Source organism: Dreissena polymorpha, chromosome 2 (assembly GCF_020536995.1).
Source record: "Dreissena polymorpha isolate Duluth1 chromosome 2, UMN_Dpol_1.0, whole genome shotgun sequence".
Taxonomy (NCBI): Eukaryota; Metazoa; Mollusca; class Bivalvia; order Myida; family Dreissenidae; genus Dreissena; species Dreissena polymorpha.
In genome coordinates this window covers 91,411,978-91,427,391 of record NC_068356.1, presented here as the reverse complement: position 1 = coordinate 91,427,391, position 15,414 = coordinate 91,411,978, and the positions used below count along the sequence as shown (strand labels likewise).

The following is a 15,414-nucleotide window of genomic DNA, read 5'->3' as shown; positions in this document are numbered from 1 at the left end:
CTCTTAGCAAAAAGCAAGTTTAGGCGGAAAAGTGTCGTTCCTGATTAGCCTGTGCGGACTGCAAAGACTAATCTGGGACGACACTTTACGCACATGCATTAAACCCCTTTTTCACAAAGCACGGCTCATACAGTGTTCACTGCTATTTTGAAAGTTTTACGGTACTCCAACAGGCGTATATTATTTAATTTGTGTATCTCTGTCAATAAGTGATTGCCGTATTTTCAGACGACGATGAAGACCATAGTAGTATTATTGTCCTGTTTGACATATGTTCTGGCACAGAACTGTAAGTATTCGCAGACGTTGTGAAATGCAAATACCCTGTATATTCTATTCGGTTTGCAATCATATGAGCCGTGCTCTGTGGAAATGGGGTCCAATGATTGTGCAGATAGGTTTGTCCCAGATTAGTTTGTGCAGTTCGCACAGGCTAATCAAGAACGACACTTTCCGCCTATACTTGATTTTTGCTTAGAAGAGACTTTTTTAAAACGAAAAATATCACAAAAGCGGAAAGCATCGTCCCTGATTAGCCTGTGCTGGCTGCACGGGCTTATCTGGGACGACACTTTAGGCACATGCATTTAACCCATTTTTCACATGGCACGGCCATTATGCATGATTTAAATTGAAATTTAAAAAAGAACAATTTTTATTATTGTTTGTTAAATTAGCAACAAGTATATTTTGGTCTTGTAGATTACCACATACGTATTTTGTGCAACATTAGTCTGCTATGTAAATGTTCTAATCTGCTTTTCGATTTCATGCCGAAATACAAAAATATGTATTTTCTTCTCTCAAAACATTTTGCAGATGTTTTATATGACGGGCATTGCTTTAGGGACATAACTTATATTTGGGCTTGTATTTTATATACTAAGCATACCGTCCCTTGAATTCCAGATAGGGTCATCGACACATGTGCAATTCAGGTTGCACAAACCCGATTTGCTTGCTTTTATAGGACGGTATAATATTCTTTATTCATTACAGCAGCCGTGCCATGCGGAGTTTCCGTAGTGCAGCCCGTCACAAACAGAATTGTCGGAGGTACAATGGCAGCCCCGGGATCATGGCCGTGGATGGTAAATGAAATGTGTTTTTATTCAAATTGTACTAATGTAAGTTAAGATTAGGCTGAATAAAAATGAGCCATTGACAGTCACTTAAGCATCTCAAAGAATTATGCATTCTGTACCAAAGTAACCCCGTATGTTTACACAATAGTTTTATATTGATTCCTAAATGTACTCAAATAACACAAAATGTCACGCCATACTTTTCAAGCAGCAATGCTGGTTAACAGGAAACAAACACTTTTAATTATTAACGTGATCAATGAAGACATTGGGTTGTAGTGTTTTTATCATACATTCGTACGAACATGTTGCGTGTCTCGCGTTCAATAACCTTTACCTTAAATGTATTTATAAAACATAGGTTGACGAAGCATTTAAAAGGGGCTCAAACAGTGTATTACCAATAAAACAACGGTATAACGACACGTGTTGTTTTTATCAGAAGAAACGACTGTATACGGGTTTCGAATGTCATTCCGCGCATACTGAAATATCAGATGCTATATCTTGTTCTATGTGAATGTCTGCGACATCGCAACACTATTATCTCTGTTCCACTATCACAAACTTGAGAATATTAAATAGGTCATGATTGTGGACGATAGCGACTTTATCTCAGGATCAGGTGCCATTATTGACCAGCACGTGATATTGACATCCGCCCAACATTTCGAAGGGTAAGTTTGAACAACAATAATTCTTAAATTAATTGCACGATCTTATTTAGAATTTGCTGCATTTTGTCACACGGGAAGTGTTTGGGTCCTTGGAGTTTGGACGCCATGACAGAAACCAATTTGAAACATATTATTTATTTTTAATTCAAGAGTATATCCCATTATCCCATGGCTAAATCTTCACTAAATATTTTAAAAAGAGAAATCTTATGAATTGATTATAGGAACACCTTTACAAGAAAATTGTGTCGAAATCATTGAATTGTTTGCATATTGCAATCCAAGATTGTACGTTTTAAACAAAATAGTTGATTGACACGTACATTAACCGTTGTCTTTATAAGGTTGTTTTATACTTGATAAGTTTTCTGATGTCCTTAAAGCGCAACTATTGTCCTGTCTGTGACAGCTCTCTTAACTCTTTCAGTGCTGGAACCGAATTTTGAAGGCCTTTGCAAACAGTTTGGATCCAGATGAGACGCCACAGAACGCGGTGTCTCATTAGGATGATTGGATCCAAACTGTTTGCTATTCTGATAGTATTCTTTGAAAAAAATCGAAGAAAATGCTAATTTTAGAAATTCAGCAGACGACATTTTAGCAGCATGCAAAGGGTTAATGCTTTTTTTCTATACGTTTGCTAACGAATCACATGTGTTTGTCCAGCTTCGGCTTTAGCGTGTTCGACTTAAACTTGCACCAATGGAAGCTTTACGCCGGCTCGCACAACATAAGCATGACTGATCCGCACGAGAAGACGTACCACATCCGGCGCGTGGTGCTCCATCCGGGCTACAACGACACCAGCCTCGAGAATGACATCGCTCTTGTCATCACAGTGGAACCAATGCAGTACATACAAATCTAATGCTGACTTTATTTATAAAACGATTTCATATATAAAAAGTATCCAAAGGAGGTTAACACGTGACCAGCAGTAACGTCCAACCTGATGTCTCTGCTAATCAGATATGGGTTGATATTTCAGCGGTTCAAGTAGTATATTATGATAACTTAAGTTAATTGCCACACAAATAATGACCATTTGCTACATAACTAATGCACTTTTGCCATTACGGGTTTATATTGCATTGGTTCAATCATTACATGGTTGCGGAATTCCTTCGTACCACTTCAAATCAATTGAAGAATACCATTTGCAGGTGAATGAATTAATAGTTGTCTATCAATTGAAATACATTTATATGTAGCTATATATGATTTAAATACGATGCAATGCTCTTGTGTCAGTAGAATGGTATATAGTAATTTATTTCCAGTTTAGCATGAATTCAAAGTATATAAACAGTTAAAATTTAAGACGGAGATCTTTAAGATTTGGGGGAAAATATTCTTGATCTTGTAATTACATTTCGATTTTTTTAAATAGCACTGTTACTTACTGTTTATCATAACACATTCAAATAGCGCGTATAGTGTAGTAACGCATCTAACTGACTGCTCTATCCTTGCAGATGGAACGACTTCACCCGACCCGGCTGTCTGCCCGACGCCCAGCACGCCTATGTTGTTGGAGACAGCTGCTACCTCCCAGGATGGGGAAACACCTCCAGTCAGTTGTATTCATAATCACGCCCCAACCCTCCGATGTATTGCTTGATATATTCTCCCGGTTATGGGAAACTAATATATATGTATAAGTTATATTTAAATTTGTTCATTATTAATATATAATAAACACATTTAAATATAAGCTTTTGAAACAGACATTTAATGGAACTTATGTTTAAATACGTTTTTGAATATAATCTGAACTATATGAGTTAAAGCATACAAAAATTAAATGCAAAATTTTGAAATTAGCTTTTGTAAACGATGATAAACAACGTAAAAACATCATTTACGATCACCACGTTAAATCATAATGATTAAAAGCAAAAATAGGACATCTATATAACATCCATAAAACAGAAACAATGCAAACGAAAAACGCAATAAACAAACGCCGTGAAACATTATGCTTTTGATTTAGTAGATTTACCAGCAGCAACCCCTCCAGGTTTTACACACATAAGAACCTGAATTTCACTCTCTATAAACCAGGCACCGGAGACGAGGAGGGTTTAAACCAGCTCCTGTACCCAATTGTTGATGACAGCATCTGCGCCAACCATTGGGACGACTTCCTTCCGGCCACGGAGATCTGCGCGGGATACGAGAACCAGCACAAGGACTTCTGTGGGGTAATTACAGTTTGTTCTATGCGTGTGTTATAGTTTAAACACATTTGTTAATTCGTCGTGCTGCCGTGTCAAAAAGTACCTCATGCGTGTTATTTCAAACACGCTTATCCTATCGATTGTATAAAAAAAAATCTTAAGTTATTCATGTGTTTTTTTAGATATTAAAAATATACCGCCGGTTATAAGATAATAATTTACGCTAATTATGAAGATCGAATAAGTGTACCGCCCAACATTAAACATTCCAAATGTTTTAACCACAAGTCATATATGTATCAGTGTTAGACAATTTCATTTTATCTGTACATCATTAAGATCCTTTAGCGGTTGACATAATGCGTTCTTTCACACAGAACCCTGTACACGTAATAAGTAGGCTCCGATTTCTTTTTTGGAAACTGTCAAGATTGAAATACTCGTGTTGCAGGATGATATTGGAAGCCCTCTTATGTGCAAGAAGAGCAACGGTGCATGGTACATCCAAGGTAAATGAGCAATCATTAACCCTTTCAGTGCTGGAACCGAATGTTGAAGGCCTATGCAAACAGTTTGGATCCAGATAAGACGCCACAGAACGTGGCGTCTCATCAGGATCCAAACGGTTTGCTATTCTGATAGTATTCTTTGAAAAAAATCGAAGAAAATGCTAATTTTAGAAATTCAGCAGACAACATTTTAGCAGACGACAAAGTTCCCAGCATGCAAAGGGTTAATGCGATTGTGATATATATCAACCGATTGAAAACCCCAAGTTTTTGCTCTGCATTGGCCGTTTCAAGACGTTGATTCAAGTTGTTGTTTCATTAATGTTTGAGTTTGTCATATGTTTCTATTATTTGTGTAATTGTAGAGCAAATAATCTCTTGTTTGAAATAAAGGACATTGTTAATGCAGGTATTGCTTCTTCTGGCGGCGACTGCACCCTGGCAAATGAGCCCGGGATATTCGAGGACGTGACAAAGTATCAGGATTGGATCCTGAAATCCATGGAGGAGGCCGGATATCCCTACCAGTACTGAGCGTCCTCGATGAAGTAATGCAGATAATTCATACACTGGTTGAAATAAATTAATCCCGGTTCCTGCTGTGTGTTGTGGTTTTTCTTTCACCAAAACTATGCGCATACGAATAATAGTTAGTTTTTTTTAAATGGTGTTAGTGGTCGTGCACTTCAAATGTGCGGAGGATTTCGTTGGACAGTAAATATGTAAAAGCAAACACATTTCTATAACTCACTCGGATATTTATGAGTATTATAAATACACTCTAAAATAAGACGTCAACGTAGTTATATGTTACAATTTACATTTAATAGCTATTTACAAATGTAACAAAAAGCAAACAAATATGATCAATAAAAAAGAGTCGTGTTCTGAGAAAACTGGGCTAAATGCATGTGCGTAAAGTATTATCCCAGATTAGCCTGTGCAGTCTGCACAGGCTAATCAGGGACGACACTTTCCGCCTAAATCGGATTCTCGCTAAGAAGAGACTTCATTTAAACGAAAAAGTCGTCCCTGATTAGCCTGTGCGGACTGGGCTAATCTGGGATGATACTTTACGCACATGCATTTAGCCCAGTTTTTTCAGAACAAGGCTCAAATACAGAAATAACGCTCAAGTGGCGTTAACCATGGAAATTCTGAATGGCACAGCGGGTTATTTTATGCGTGTAATCACAAATGCCGTATGTTGCGTCCAGTGCGGTACCAGCGAGACACGAACGCGGTAGTCCCTTTCCGCGACACACTCAATGAATTTACTGCAGTCGACCGGATCAGGGTACTTTCCGCGTTGTTTTCCTGTACAGAAAGTCGCGGTTGTCGGTGATGGAGGAGGTGCAAACATTTGAGGACATGCAGAAGGTTCGGGTAACTGTGGCGTGACCTGGGGAATATCGATGTGTGACGGCGGAAGCAGTCTCTGGTTCTGTTGTTGGGTTCCAAATGGCATTTGCTGATGCTGTTGGTGAGATCCAAAGATCTGCTGCTGCGGTTGCATTCGCCCCAACACTGGTGGTGGGGGTGGCATGGCCCTTATGTGATAGAAAATGATCATATTTTAAAAATAATATCAAACAACAATGCATGGGAAATATGGCAAGCAATACATATATCATACAATATCTTAATCGTATTGCCCAATTGATAAACCACGTAACAATAAGATTTCCACAAAATCTCCCATGCGCATTATATTTTTATTTGTGAGTCGTAGGAAACATTCGAAATAAAAGATTAAAGAAGCCTTTCCACGTTTTGGTAAATTGACAAAATATTTAAAAATTGTTTCATATTCGCAAATTGTCGTTGTAGCTATGATATTTATGAAGAAATAGTAATACTGAACATTTACCATGCTCTAATATAGCCATTATATGCATCTATTGACGATTTAAAAACCTGAAAATTATAAAGCGTTGCAACGCGAAACGATTGAATAATTTGGAGAGTTCTGTTGTTGTCGTTATATTTTGTGATACCAAGAGGATTACTTATATTAAGTATAAAATACATGTCTCATTGTGTGAGCACGGATGGCCGAGTGGTCTAAGCAATGGACTTTTACTCCAGAGCTCACAATGTATTAAATGGCCTATATCGTTTTGAAGCGGTTGTGAATACGATTAAAACAAAAACTAAATATACGAAAAAACAATGCAAAGAGCCATTTCACGGCACACGTTATCTCAAGTTTACACATCATATTCCCTCATGAGAATATTAAATGATTTAGTTTAACAATTATAAAGTTGGCTAGCAATACTTCACAGAGAACCCTTGTAACCTGTAACATGTGTTCAATGTCACATGTAAAATGAGCAATGTAAATCACGGGAAACCCGCTTTAGTATAAATATAAATAGCTTGGTGTGAACACTTGCATGGATAACTAAAATTATCACATCTGACATGTAGCATACTAACTTAATTTCATTGAGAACGCATTTGATGTCTTCAATATTCCGAGATGAAACAATAGTTGCAGTACAACAGTCAAAACATGGTTGACTTATTGCTAATGTATTATTGAAAATTGAACACAACGGTTGTGTCGTTCTTGAAGCACGTAGACGTCGTTGCATAATTATTGAAATGCGTGTGATACAGTTCAACACCTCTATTTATATTTTCTGGAATAACTGTGTCTTACAAATAATGTATTCATATGTCACGCAGGCAAACACTTCATTTATAGAAATTCGGCAATTACGGAATACATAACTTTTTTAGATCTTTAAATTTAGTGTTAAAGTGATATCATGGGTATCTAACAGTATATGCTATGTTCATAAGTGTCTATCGCAACCGTTGTTTATTTTTGGTGTTTTCACTTCATATACACTTATATTTGTTAATGCAAAATCAACATACTAAAACAATATCCCGGAAAGAGAAAAATAATGCATTTGAATATCAAGCGTACTTTCGTTTTGACAACTGACGACAGAAATGATTCGATGTACGATGTGAATCTAAATTTAGTTTTAGTGCAGATTCGTTCATACGACACAAAGACAAAATGTTGTTTAACCGATCATTTCGGCGTAGAGGATTGGGTGAATCATGTAAAATATCGAATATTATATATAATTTTATAAACATCTGGTAGTAAGATGAGTTGCAGATAATTGGTCAGTTACCACATTTTAACTAGCTCTTTTTACATGTTAATTCTTTTCAGCTGAATTCAACGGTGAAAAATGCGCATAATATCACTTAAGATATTACAAGGTCAACATGAAATTGAGTCTGCGTTTAAAATAAGTAGATCTATCGAAACACTGTCAATTTGATGAAAACATGTGTGCAAATAACTGTGCCCAATCGGTATTTTATTATTGGTAGTAAGTGTATGAGGCATTCTTTTGCAATGTTTAACTCATCCAGATTGCACGATGTAAGAATAACCGATGCCTATTGAGAACGTCCGTCTACTTTTAGGGAGCATCGTCCTTTCATTCGACCGCATATATTGACAAACAATGATAGATGCTTTAAATGTTTTGCAAAAGGGCCATAACTGAGCCGATATGAATCGTTCTGTGTGCCATTGGCTACAAAAATTACTTGTTATTAAAGAAATCTTTTCACGGTTTTGTAAATTGACAAAATTGAAAAAAGTTGTTTTAGATTCGCAAATTTTCGGATAAGTTATGATATTTGTGAGGAAACAGTATTACTGAACATTTGACATGGTCTAATATAGCCATTATATTCATCTTTTGACGATTTAAAAACCTAAAAATTATAAAGCGTTGCAACGCGAAACGATTGACTAATTTGGAGAGTTCTGTTGTTGTCGTTTAAATTTGTGAAACTACGAAGATTGCTTATATAACGTATAAAATACGCAGCTTATGTGTGCTTGGCATGATAGCTCAGTTGGCTAATGCGTTTTTACTTCAGGATTCCGGGGGTCACTGGTTCGAGCCCTGCTGCGGGCTACTTTTTCTTCTTTTTTTTTAAATTTTATTTTTGATTTTTTACTGAAGCTTTTAAAATTTAATGTTTACATTGATCAATATAAAGCATTTAATTACAAACTTCAAAACATGCCAAAATCAGTGAAGAGGCCCCTTAAATTACTTTCAAAGTTTAATAGCTTACAGTTACAGCAAAGTACCTAACTGAGACTTTAAACTTCAAAAATCTTTTACATTTTTATATTTTATTACACTAAAGGACATCAAAATCCATTTTGCAACTATTTGGACAAACTATAAGATAGATTTTAGCACATACGCATGTTAAATTTATTTGTTACTTGATCGTGGGAATAATAATTCAAATGCCATCGGTCGTTCCCGTTATTGGACAGTATTTCACAATAAAAGGCAAAAAAATGATCACGTATTTACAGCATACGTTAAATATTTACGTGTTTTCAGTATCATTATGGAAGCCTTTTCCTAAGAAAGTTGTCGTTGTTTTATATAAAAATAAGTTCTTATATTAATCGTTAAGCAACATTGTTACATTTACAATTGGTAACGTATTATTTTATAATTATATTTTAACAGTTTGAATTTTTATAACACAAAATTACGTTTTAACGATAACTTGGTGTTTCTTGGTTGTACGCGTAGTTGTTACTGAAAAAAATCAAGTCAGTTCGGCTTTTCTACGGAAAGCCTACTACCTCCACACCTGCGTATTCGAGCAGAAAGAGTTGTATAATTTATGCAAGAGGTTTGAGTTCTCCAACTATATTCATTCATAAATGGCAACATTATGTGAATATCGTGTTAAATGGAATAGTTTAAAACGGAGCTTATAAAGAAAAGAATCAATAAACAATGTATTATACGTGTCGCGGAAAAAATATTTATGAATGATTAAAATAGTCCACTATCTGCTGCGTCTTAATGACGTAGTACTTGTCATTCATAATCTGGGGCTATTAATAGATTCGGGAAAACAACGCAAGAGTATAAGATAATCTACGCTTGTTTATATTCTCAATTTATAAAACGTTGAACATGAGTTCAACAATAACTTCACAGGGATACAATAGACAACAACTAAAATACTTCATACTCGCTTTAACCAAATATAAAAAACAATTAAATATAACGTTAATTAGCTGTTTCGTAATCTCGTTCATGCTTCTACAGCGGGGTTAAATTTGATATTTCTGGCATACGTTCTTTTGTTGTCAACAGATAGCGGCGATCTTTTGTATTTACGGGTGCTAACAACGCAATAGTAGAAGGTTAAGCTTGTTTATATTCACAGTTCTCAATGTATAAAACGTTGAACATGGGTTCACCAATCACTACAGGTATACTATAGACAACATCAAAAATGCTTAATAATCGCTAAAACCGAATATTAAAAACAACTAAATATAACACGAAATATATTTTAAAAAGGTATACGGCGTAAATGCTGACTTTGATATGCTGACTTTGATATAAAGTTTGCAATTTAAGTTTCTTAATAAATAACTGAAAACAAAAGTTTAACTTTGCATGTTTTTTTTCCACTTGTAAGTCGCATATTCACCGCATGAAATGTTTGTTATCATTGTCAAACCACAAATTAGTGTAAGTAGATAACAATTAAACTACGGGAGTGCACATCATATGTGACCTCACATGCCTTATTATTAGTATATTTCTTCGCAATCGAAATATATCGTATGTAAATATTTGATATAAACGCGGTTTTCTTTCGACACATTTAAATCACACTTTTATAGCCGCGTCATGCGAAAATGGGTCTTATGCGTTTCGGCCAGCGTATCGTAAACCCAACATGTGCATTTGCGCAGTCTGGTCAGAGGCGATGCTGTTCGCTATTAAATCACTTAATGTGCTTTGGTCTCATTATTTATCTCCTGACCAGATTGAGAGATGCGCAGGCTGAATGGGCTATATTTATGATGGGCGCATATGGAATAAGACCCATTTTCGGATGACGAGGGTCATTAAAAATCTCATTGCAAATTGTAAATGCGCATGTTAGAACAATGTTTTTCGATACAAAATTCAATTCAAAATAGCAAACTTGAAAATAAGGGCAGCCTATCAAGGCGTTAAGGAACGATTTCCAGACGTGCTGACCGAGTACGGCAAACATTGTGGTTGGAAAATTAAACGATTTTCCTCTTATCGTGATGCTATACTTTTTCGGTAATGTTTGTTTTCTCATCTCGAAAGCAAAACTGTGATTATCGATAGTCAATCATTTTTTCCCCGGACGATTTAGTGAACAAAACTAACCCTGAAAGTATTCGAGATGGCCACAATTTGTATCGTTTGAACATACAGAGAGTAGTTCGGAATTCCTTACACTGAACAGTGCTACATTCTTTGCGCTGAGCACAGACACAGTGATGCAGCCAAAGTTCAGAGGTATTATCTCGAATCAGCCTATTAAATATTCGAAAATATTCACGCGTGTCTGCTGGCGTTATGTAAAAGTCATTGAAGTTGAAAAGCTGGGTAAAACAGCTACGCAGAAAAAGCGCATTAGTGCTCTATACCCATTTTGGTCAGAGTTGTTGACACCGTGTGAACTGCTAGGGTAACAAGTAATGCATAAACAACAACGTATGTCAACAGGGCTGTCTTTATGACTACCTGAGTAAAAAGTTTTGCTCTCAGATTTATTTTTTATTTATTTTCATCAAATATCTTATTGTATATTAAGAATTTGTATATGGTGTCAAAATCAAAGTTTTGTACGGGAACTTTCCATAATGAAATTAAATTCTTAGTAAGACAATGATTGCAAATTGTCTTTATATTCAGTTCTCATTACCATTTTCATCATACTTTCTATGCTTTCTGAACGTCAGAAAAGGGCCATGTTGATGTTATTTTGTCGAACCTATCTCTATAAAATAAATAGAATGATAAAAATGTGCACATACATCTCGACCCGTGCGTTAAGACAAACTTTTTATAAATTTGAATGTCTTGTGTTGATTTAAAACTTGCGACTTATTTTGAAAAATAAGTTGCGTCTTAAATCATTCCATAGCGAACAACTCCAGTGCCTTCAGCGCTTTTATTTATTAAACAAAGTCATAAAAAGTAACTGATAGCAGTTACCGTTCGAGTATTCAAACTGATAAATTATGAATTGTTAAAGACGTTTGTGTTTTCATGACAACTTATGCTTACAAGTTCTGAGTTAAATAATTCTATTAAAATGAGACTTAGAATCACAAATTAACGACAGCAATTCACGTGACCTATCCTTATCTTGTTTTGCGATATGTGATAATTTTTAACAGCTATGTCACGTTTTGGTTTTGTTTTTTACCATATATTTATTTTGTGCAACTGAAGTTTGCAATGTAGATGTAATATTCTTCGTTTTGATTGAATGCCGCAAACAACAATTTGGCTTTTCTTTTCTGAAAAAAATATGCAGATATTTTATATGACGGGCAATTCTTGAGGGACATAACTAATATTTGTGCTTGTATTTTGTCTTCTACGAATACCGGCCCTTAAATTCAAGATAGTGTCATTTACACATGTGCAATTCATGATGAACAAACCCGTTTGGATTGCTTGTATAGGACGGTATAGCACTCTTTATTTATTACAGCATCCGTGCCATGCGGAGTTTCCGTAGTGCAACCTGTCACAAACAGAATCGTCGGAAGTCAAATGGCCGCCCTTGGGACATGGCCGTGGATGGTAAATGAAATGTGTTTTTTTCAAAGGGTACTGATGTAAGTTAAGACTATGCTAAATTAAAATGAACCATTAACAGTCTATTAAGCATCTCAATAAATTAAACATTATGTACCAACGTAACCCCGTATGTTTACCCAATCGTTTGATATGAATTCCTCAATGTACTCGAATAATACGAAATGTCACGCCATACTTTTCAAGCAATGCAAGTTAACAGTTGACATACATTTCTAATTATTTCATTGATCACTGAAGAAATTGGGTTGTAGTGTTTCTACCATTTATTTGTACGGAGTTTTGCGTGTCTTGCGTTCAATAACCTTTGCTTTAAATGTAATTTTTAGAACATTAAATAGGTCTTGATTGTGGACGATAGCGACATTGTCTCAGGATCAGGTGCCATAATTGATCAGCACGTCATATTGACATCCGCCTAACATTTCGAAGGGTAAAATTAAACAACAATAATTCTTAATATAAATTGCACGATGTTCATTTAGAATTTGCTACATTTTGTCACAAGGGCGGTGTTTTGGTCCTAGGCGAGATTCATTTATACAAAGTTCAAACGCTAAACTGAACGAGAAATCTAAGGCATTGATTATTGAAACACTTTAATAAGATAAGTGTGTCGAAATCAATACATTTTTTCATGTTGCAATCCAATATTGTACGTTTTAAACAAATTAAATGATTGACATTTTCATTAACAGTTGTCTTAGTAGGGCTGTTTTAGACTTGTTTTAGCATTCTGATGTCCTTAAAGCGCTTTTCATGTCTGTGACAGCTCTCTTAATGTTTTTTTTCTTTACGCTTGCTAACGTATATTAATGCCTTGGGATCACATGTGTTTGTCCAGCTTCGGCTTTAGCGTGTTCGACCTAAACTTGCACCAATGGAAGCTTTACGCCGGCTCGCACAACATCAGCATGACTGATCCGCACGAGAAGACGTACCACATCTGGCGCGTGGTGCTCTATCCGGGCTACAACGACACCAGCCTCGAGAATGACATCGCTCTTGTCATCACAGTGGAACCCTTGCAGTATATACAAATATGAGGCTGACCTGATTTGAGCCGCGTTCTGAGAAAACTGGGTTTAATACATTTGCGTAAAGTGTCGTCCCAGATTAGCCTGTGCAGTCCGCACAGGCTAATCAGGGACGGCACTTTCCGCTTTTATGGTATGTTTAGTTTCAAGGAAGTCCCTGCTTTCCGAAATTTAAGTTTAGGCGAAAAGTGTCGTCCCAGATTAGCCTGTGCGGACTTCACAGGCTAATCTGGGATGACACTTTACGCATATGTATTAAGCCCATTTTTTCTCAGAACGCGTCTCATTTATAAAAACGATTTCATATATAAAAAATAACCAGTTATTACCAGTGGTAACGTCCAACCTGATGTTTCTGTTAATAAAATATGGGTTGATATTCCAGCGGCTAAAGTAGTATATTATGATAACGATAATTAATTGCCACACATATAATGACCGGTTGCTATATGACTTATGCAGTTTACCCAATATAGATTGATCGTTCATTGGATCAATCATTACATTGTTTCTTAATCTCGTTGTATTACTTCAAAACAATTGAGAATACCATTTGCAGTTGAATGAACTTATGGTTTTCTATCTATTGAAATACATATACATGTACCTATATATAATTTATATACGATATAATTTCCTTTTGTCAGACAATGTTATATAGTAAATTATTTCCAGTTTAGCATGAATTCAAAGTATATAAACAGTTTTAAGAAATATAAATTTGGACGAAGATCTTTTATATTTGGGATAAATAGTATTGATCTGGTAATTTCATTTCGATTATTTTTTTTAAATAACACCGTTACTTACTGTTCATTATAAAACATTCAAACAACGCGTATAGTGTAGTAACACATCTAACTGACTGATTTATTGTTTCAGATGGAACGACTTCACCCGACCCGGCTGTCTGCCCGACGCCCAGCACGCTTCTGTTGTTGGGGACAGCTGTTACATCCAAGGATGGGGAAGCAGCTCCAGTAAGTTGAATTCATAATCCCGCCCCCCCCCCCGTAACCCTCCCATGTATTGACTGATATTTTCTCCCGGTTATGGGCAATATATATATATATATATATATATATATATATATATATATATATATATATATATATATATATATTTATATATATATAATAAACAAATCTGATATATATGAATTAAAGCATATGCAAATTAATTTCAAAATTTTTAAATTAGCTTTTGCAAACGATGACAAACAGCGTAAAAAACATCATTTACGATCTCCACTTTAAATGATAATGATTAAGAGCAAAAAAAAAGAAAATAACATTCATACAATAGAAAAAATGCAAACGAAAAACGAAATAAACAAGCGCCGTTAAACATTATGCTTTTGATTTAGTAGATTTACAAGCAGCAACCCCTCCAGGTTTTACATGAACCTGAATTTCACTCTCTATAAACCAGTCACCGGAGGCGAGGAGGGTTTGAACCAGCTCCTGTACCCTATTGTTGATAACAGCATCTGCGCCAACCATTGGGACGACTTCCTCCCGGCCACGGAGATCTGCACGAGATACGAAAAACAGCACACGGACTTCTGTTGGGTAATGAGAGTTTGTCATATTCCGTGTGTTAAAGTTAAGAAATTTGTTAACTCGTCGTGCTGCAGTGACAAAAAGTACCTCTTAAGTGTTATCTTATCGATTGTAAAAAAAAAAGAAATTATTCAAGTGTTTTTTTAGATATTAAAAGTATACCGCCGGTTATATGATAATAATTTACGGTAATTATGAAGATCGAATAAGAATACCGCCCAACATTAAACATTCCTAATGTTTTAACTACAAGTCATATACGTATCAGCTTTAGACAATTTCATTTTATCTGTACATCATTTGAATCCTTTAGCGGTTGCCATAATGCGTTCTTTCACATAGAACTCTGTACACGTACTTAGTAGGCTCCTATTTTTTTGGAAACTAAAAGAGATTGCAATACTCGTTTTTCAGGATAATAATGGAACCCCCCTTATGTGCAAGAAGAGCAACGGTGCATGGTACATCCAAGGTAAATGAGCAATCATTACTGTGATTGTGATATATATCAACCGGTTGAAAGTTTTTGTTTTGCATTGGCCGTTCCAAGACGTTGATTAAAGTTGTTGTTTCATTAATGTTTGAGTTTGTCATATACACATATATATATATGTGTTCGTGAACTTAAAATGTGTGGAGGATTTCGTTGGACAGTAAATATGTATAAGCAAACACA

The 15,414-nt window shown here is 35.6% G+C and overlaps 1 protein-coding gene and 1 pseudogene across 2 annotated transcripts; both read left to right on the top strand.

Moving 5' to 3' along the window:
* Positions 1–228: 228 nt before the first annotated feature.
* LOC127868036 (transmembrane protease serine 9-like) lies at positions 229–5,048 on the top strand. 2 transcript variants are annotated; one of them, XM_052409596.1, is made up of 8 exons: positions 229–289; positions 1,003–1,091; positions 1,671–1,762; positions 2,429–2,614; positions 3,238–3,335; positions 3,827–3,966; positions 4,394–4,451; positions 4,861–5,048. In XM_052409596.1, exons 1-8 carry the CDS (start codon positions 235–237, stop codon positions 4,983–4,985), a joined length of 843 nt encoding a protein of 280 aa, XP_052265556.1. In that variant the 5' UTR covers positions 229–234; the 3' UTR covers positions 4,986–5,048. The 2 variants fall into 2 exon arrangements, with proteins under 2 accessions (XP_052265556.1, XP_052265555.1); XM_052409595.1 differs by having other exon boundaries at positions 1,000–1,091.
* Positions 5,049–9,728: 4,680 nt separating this feature from the next.
* Positions 9,729–15,218, top strand: LOC127869899 (plasma kallikrein-like; annotated as a pseudogene).
* The last annotated feature ends 196 nt before the right edge of the window (positions 15,219–15,414 follow it).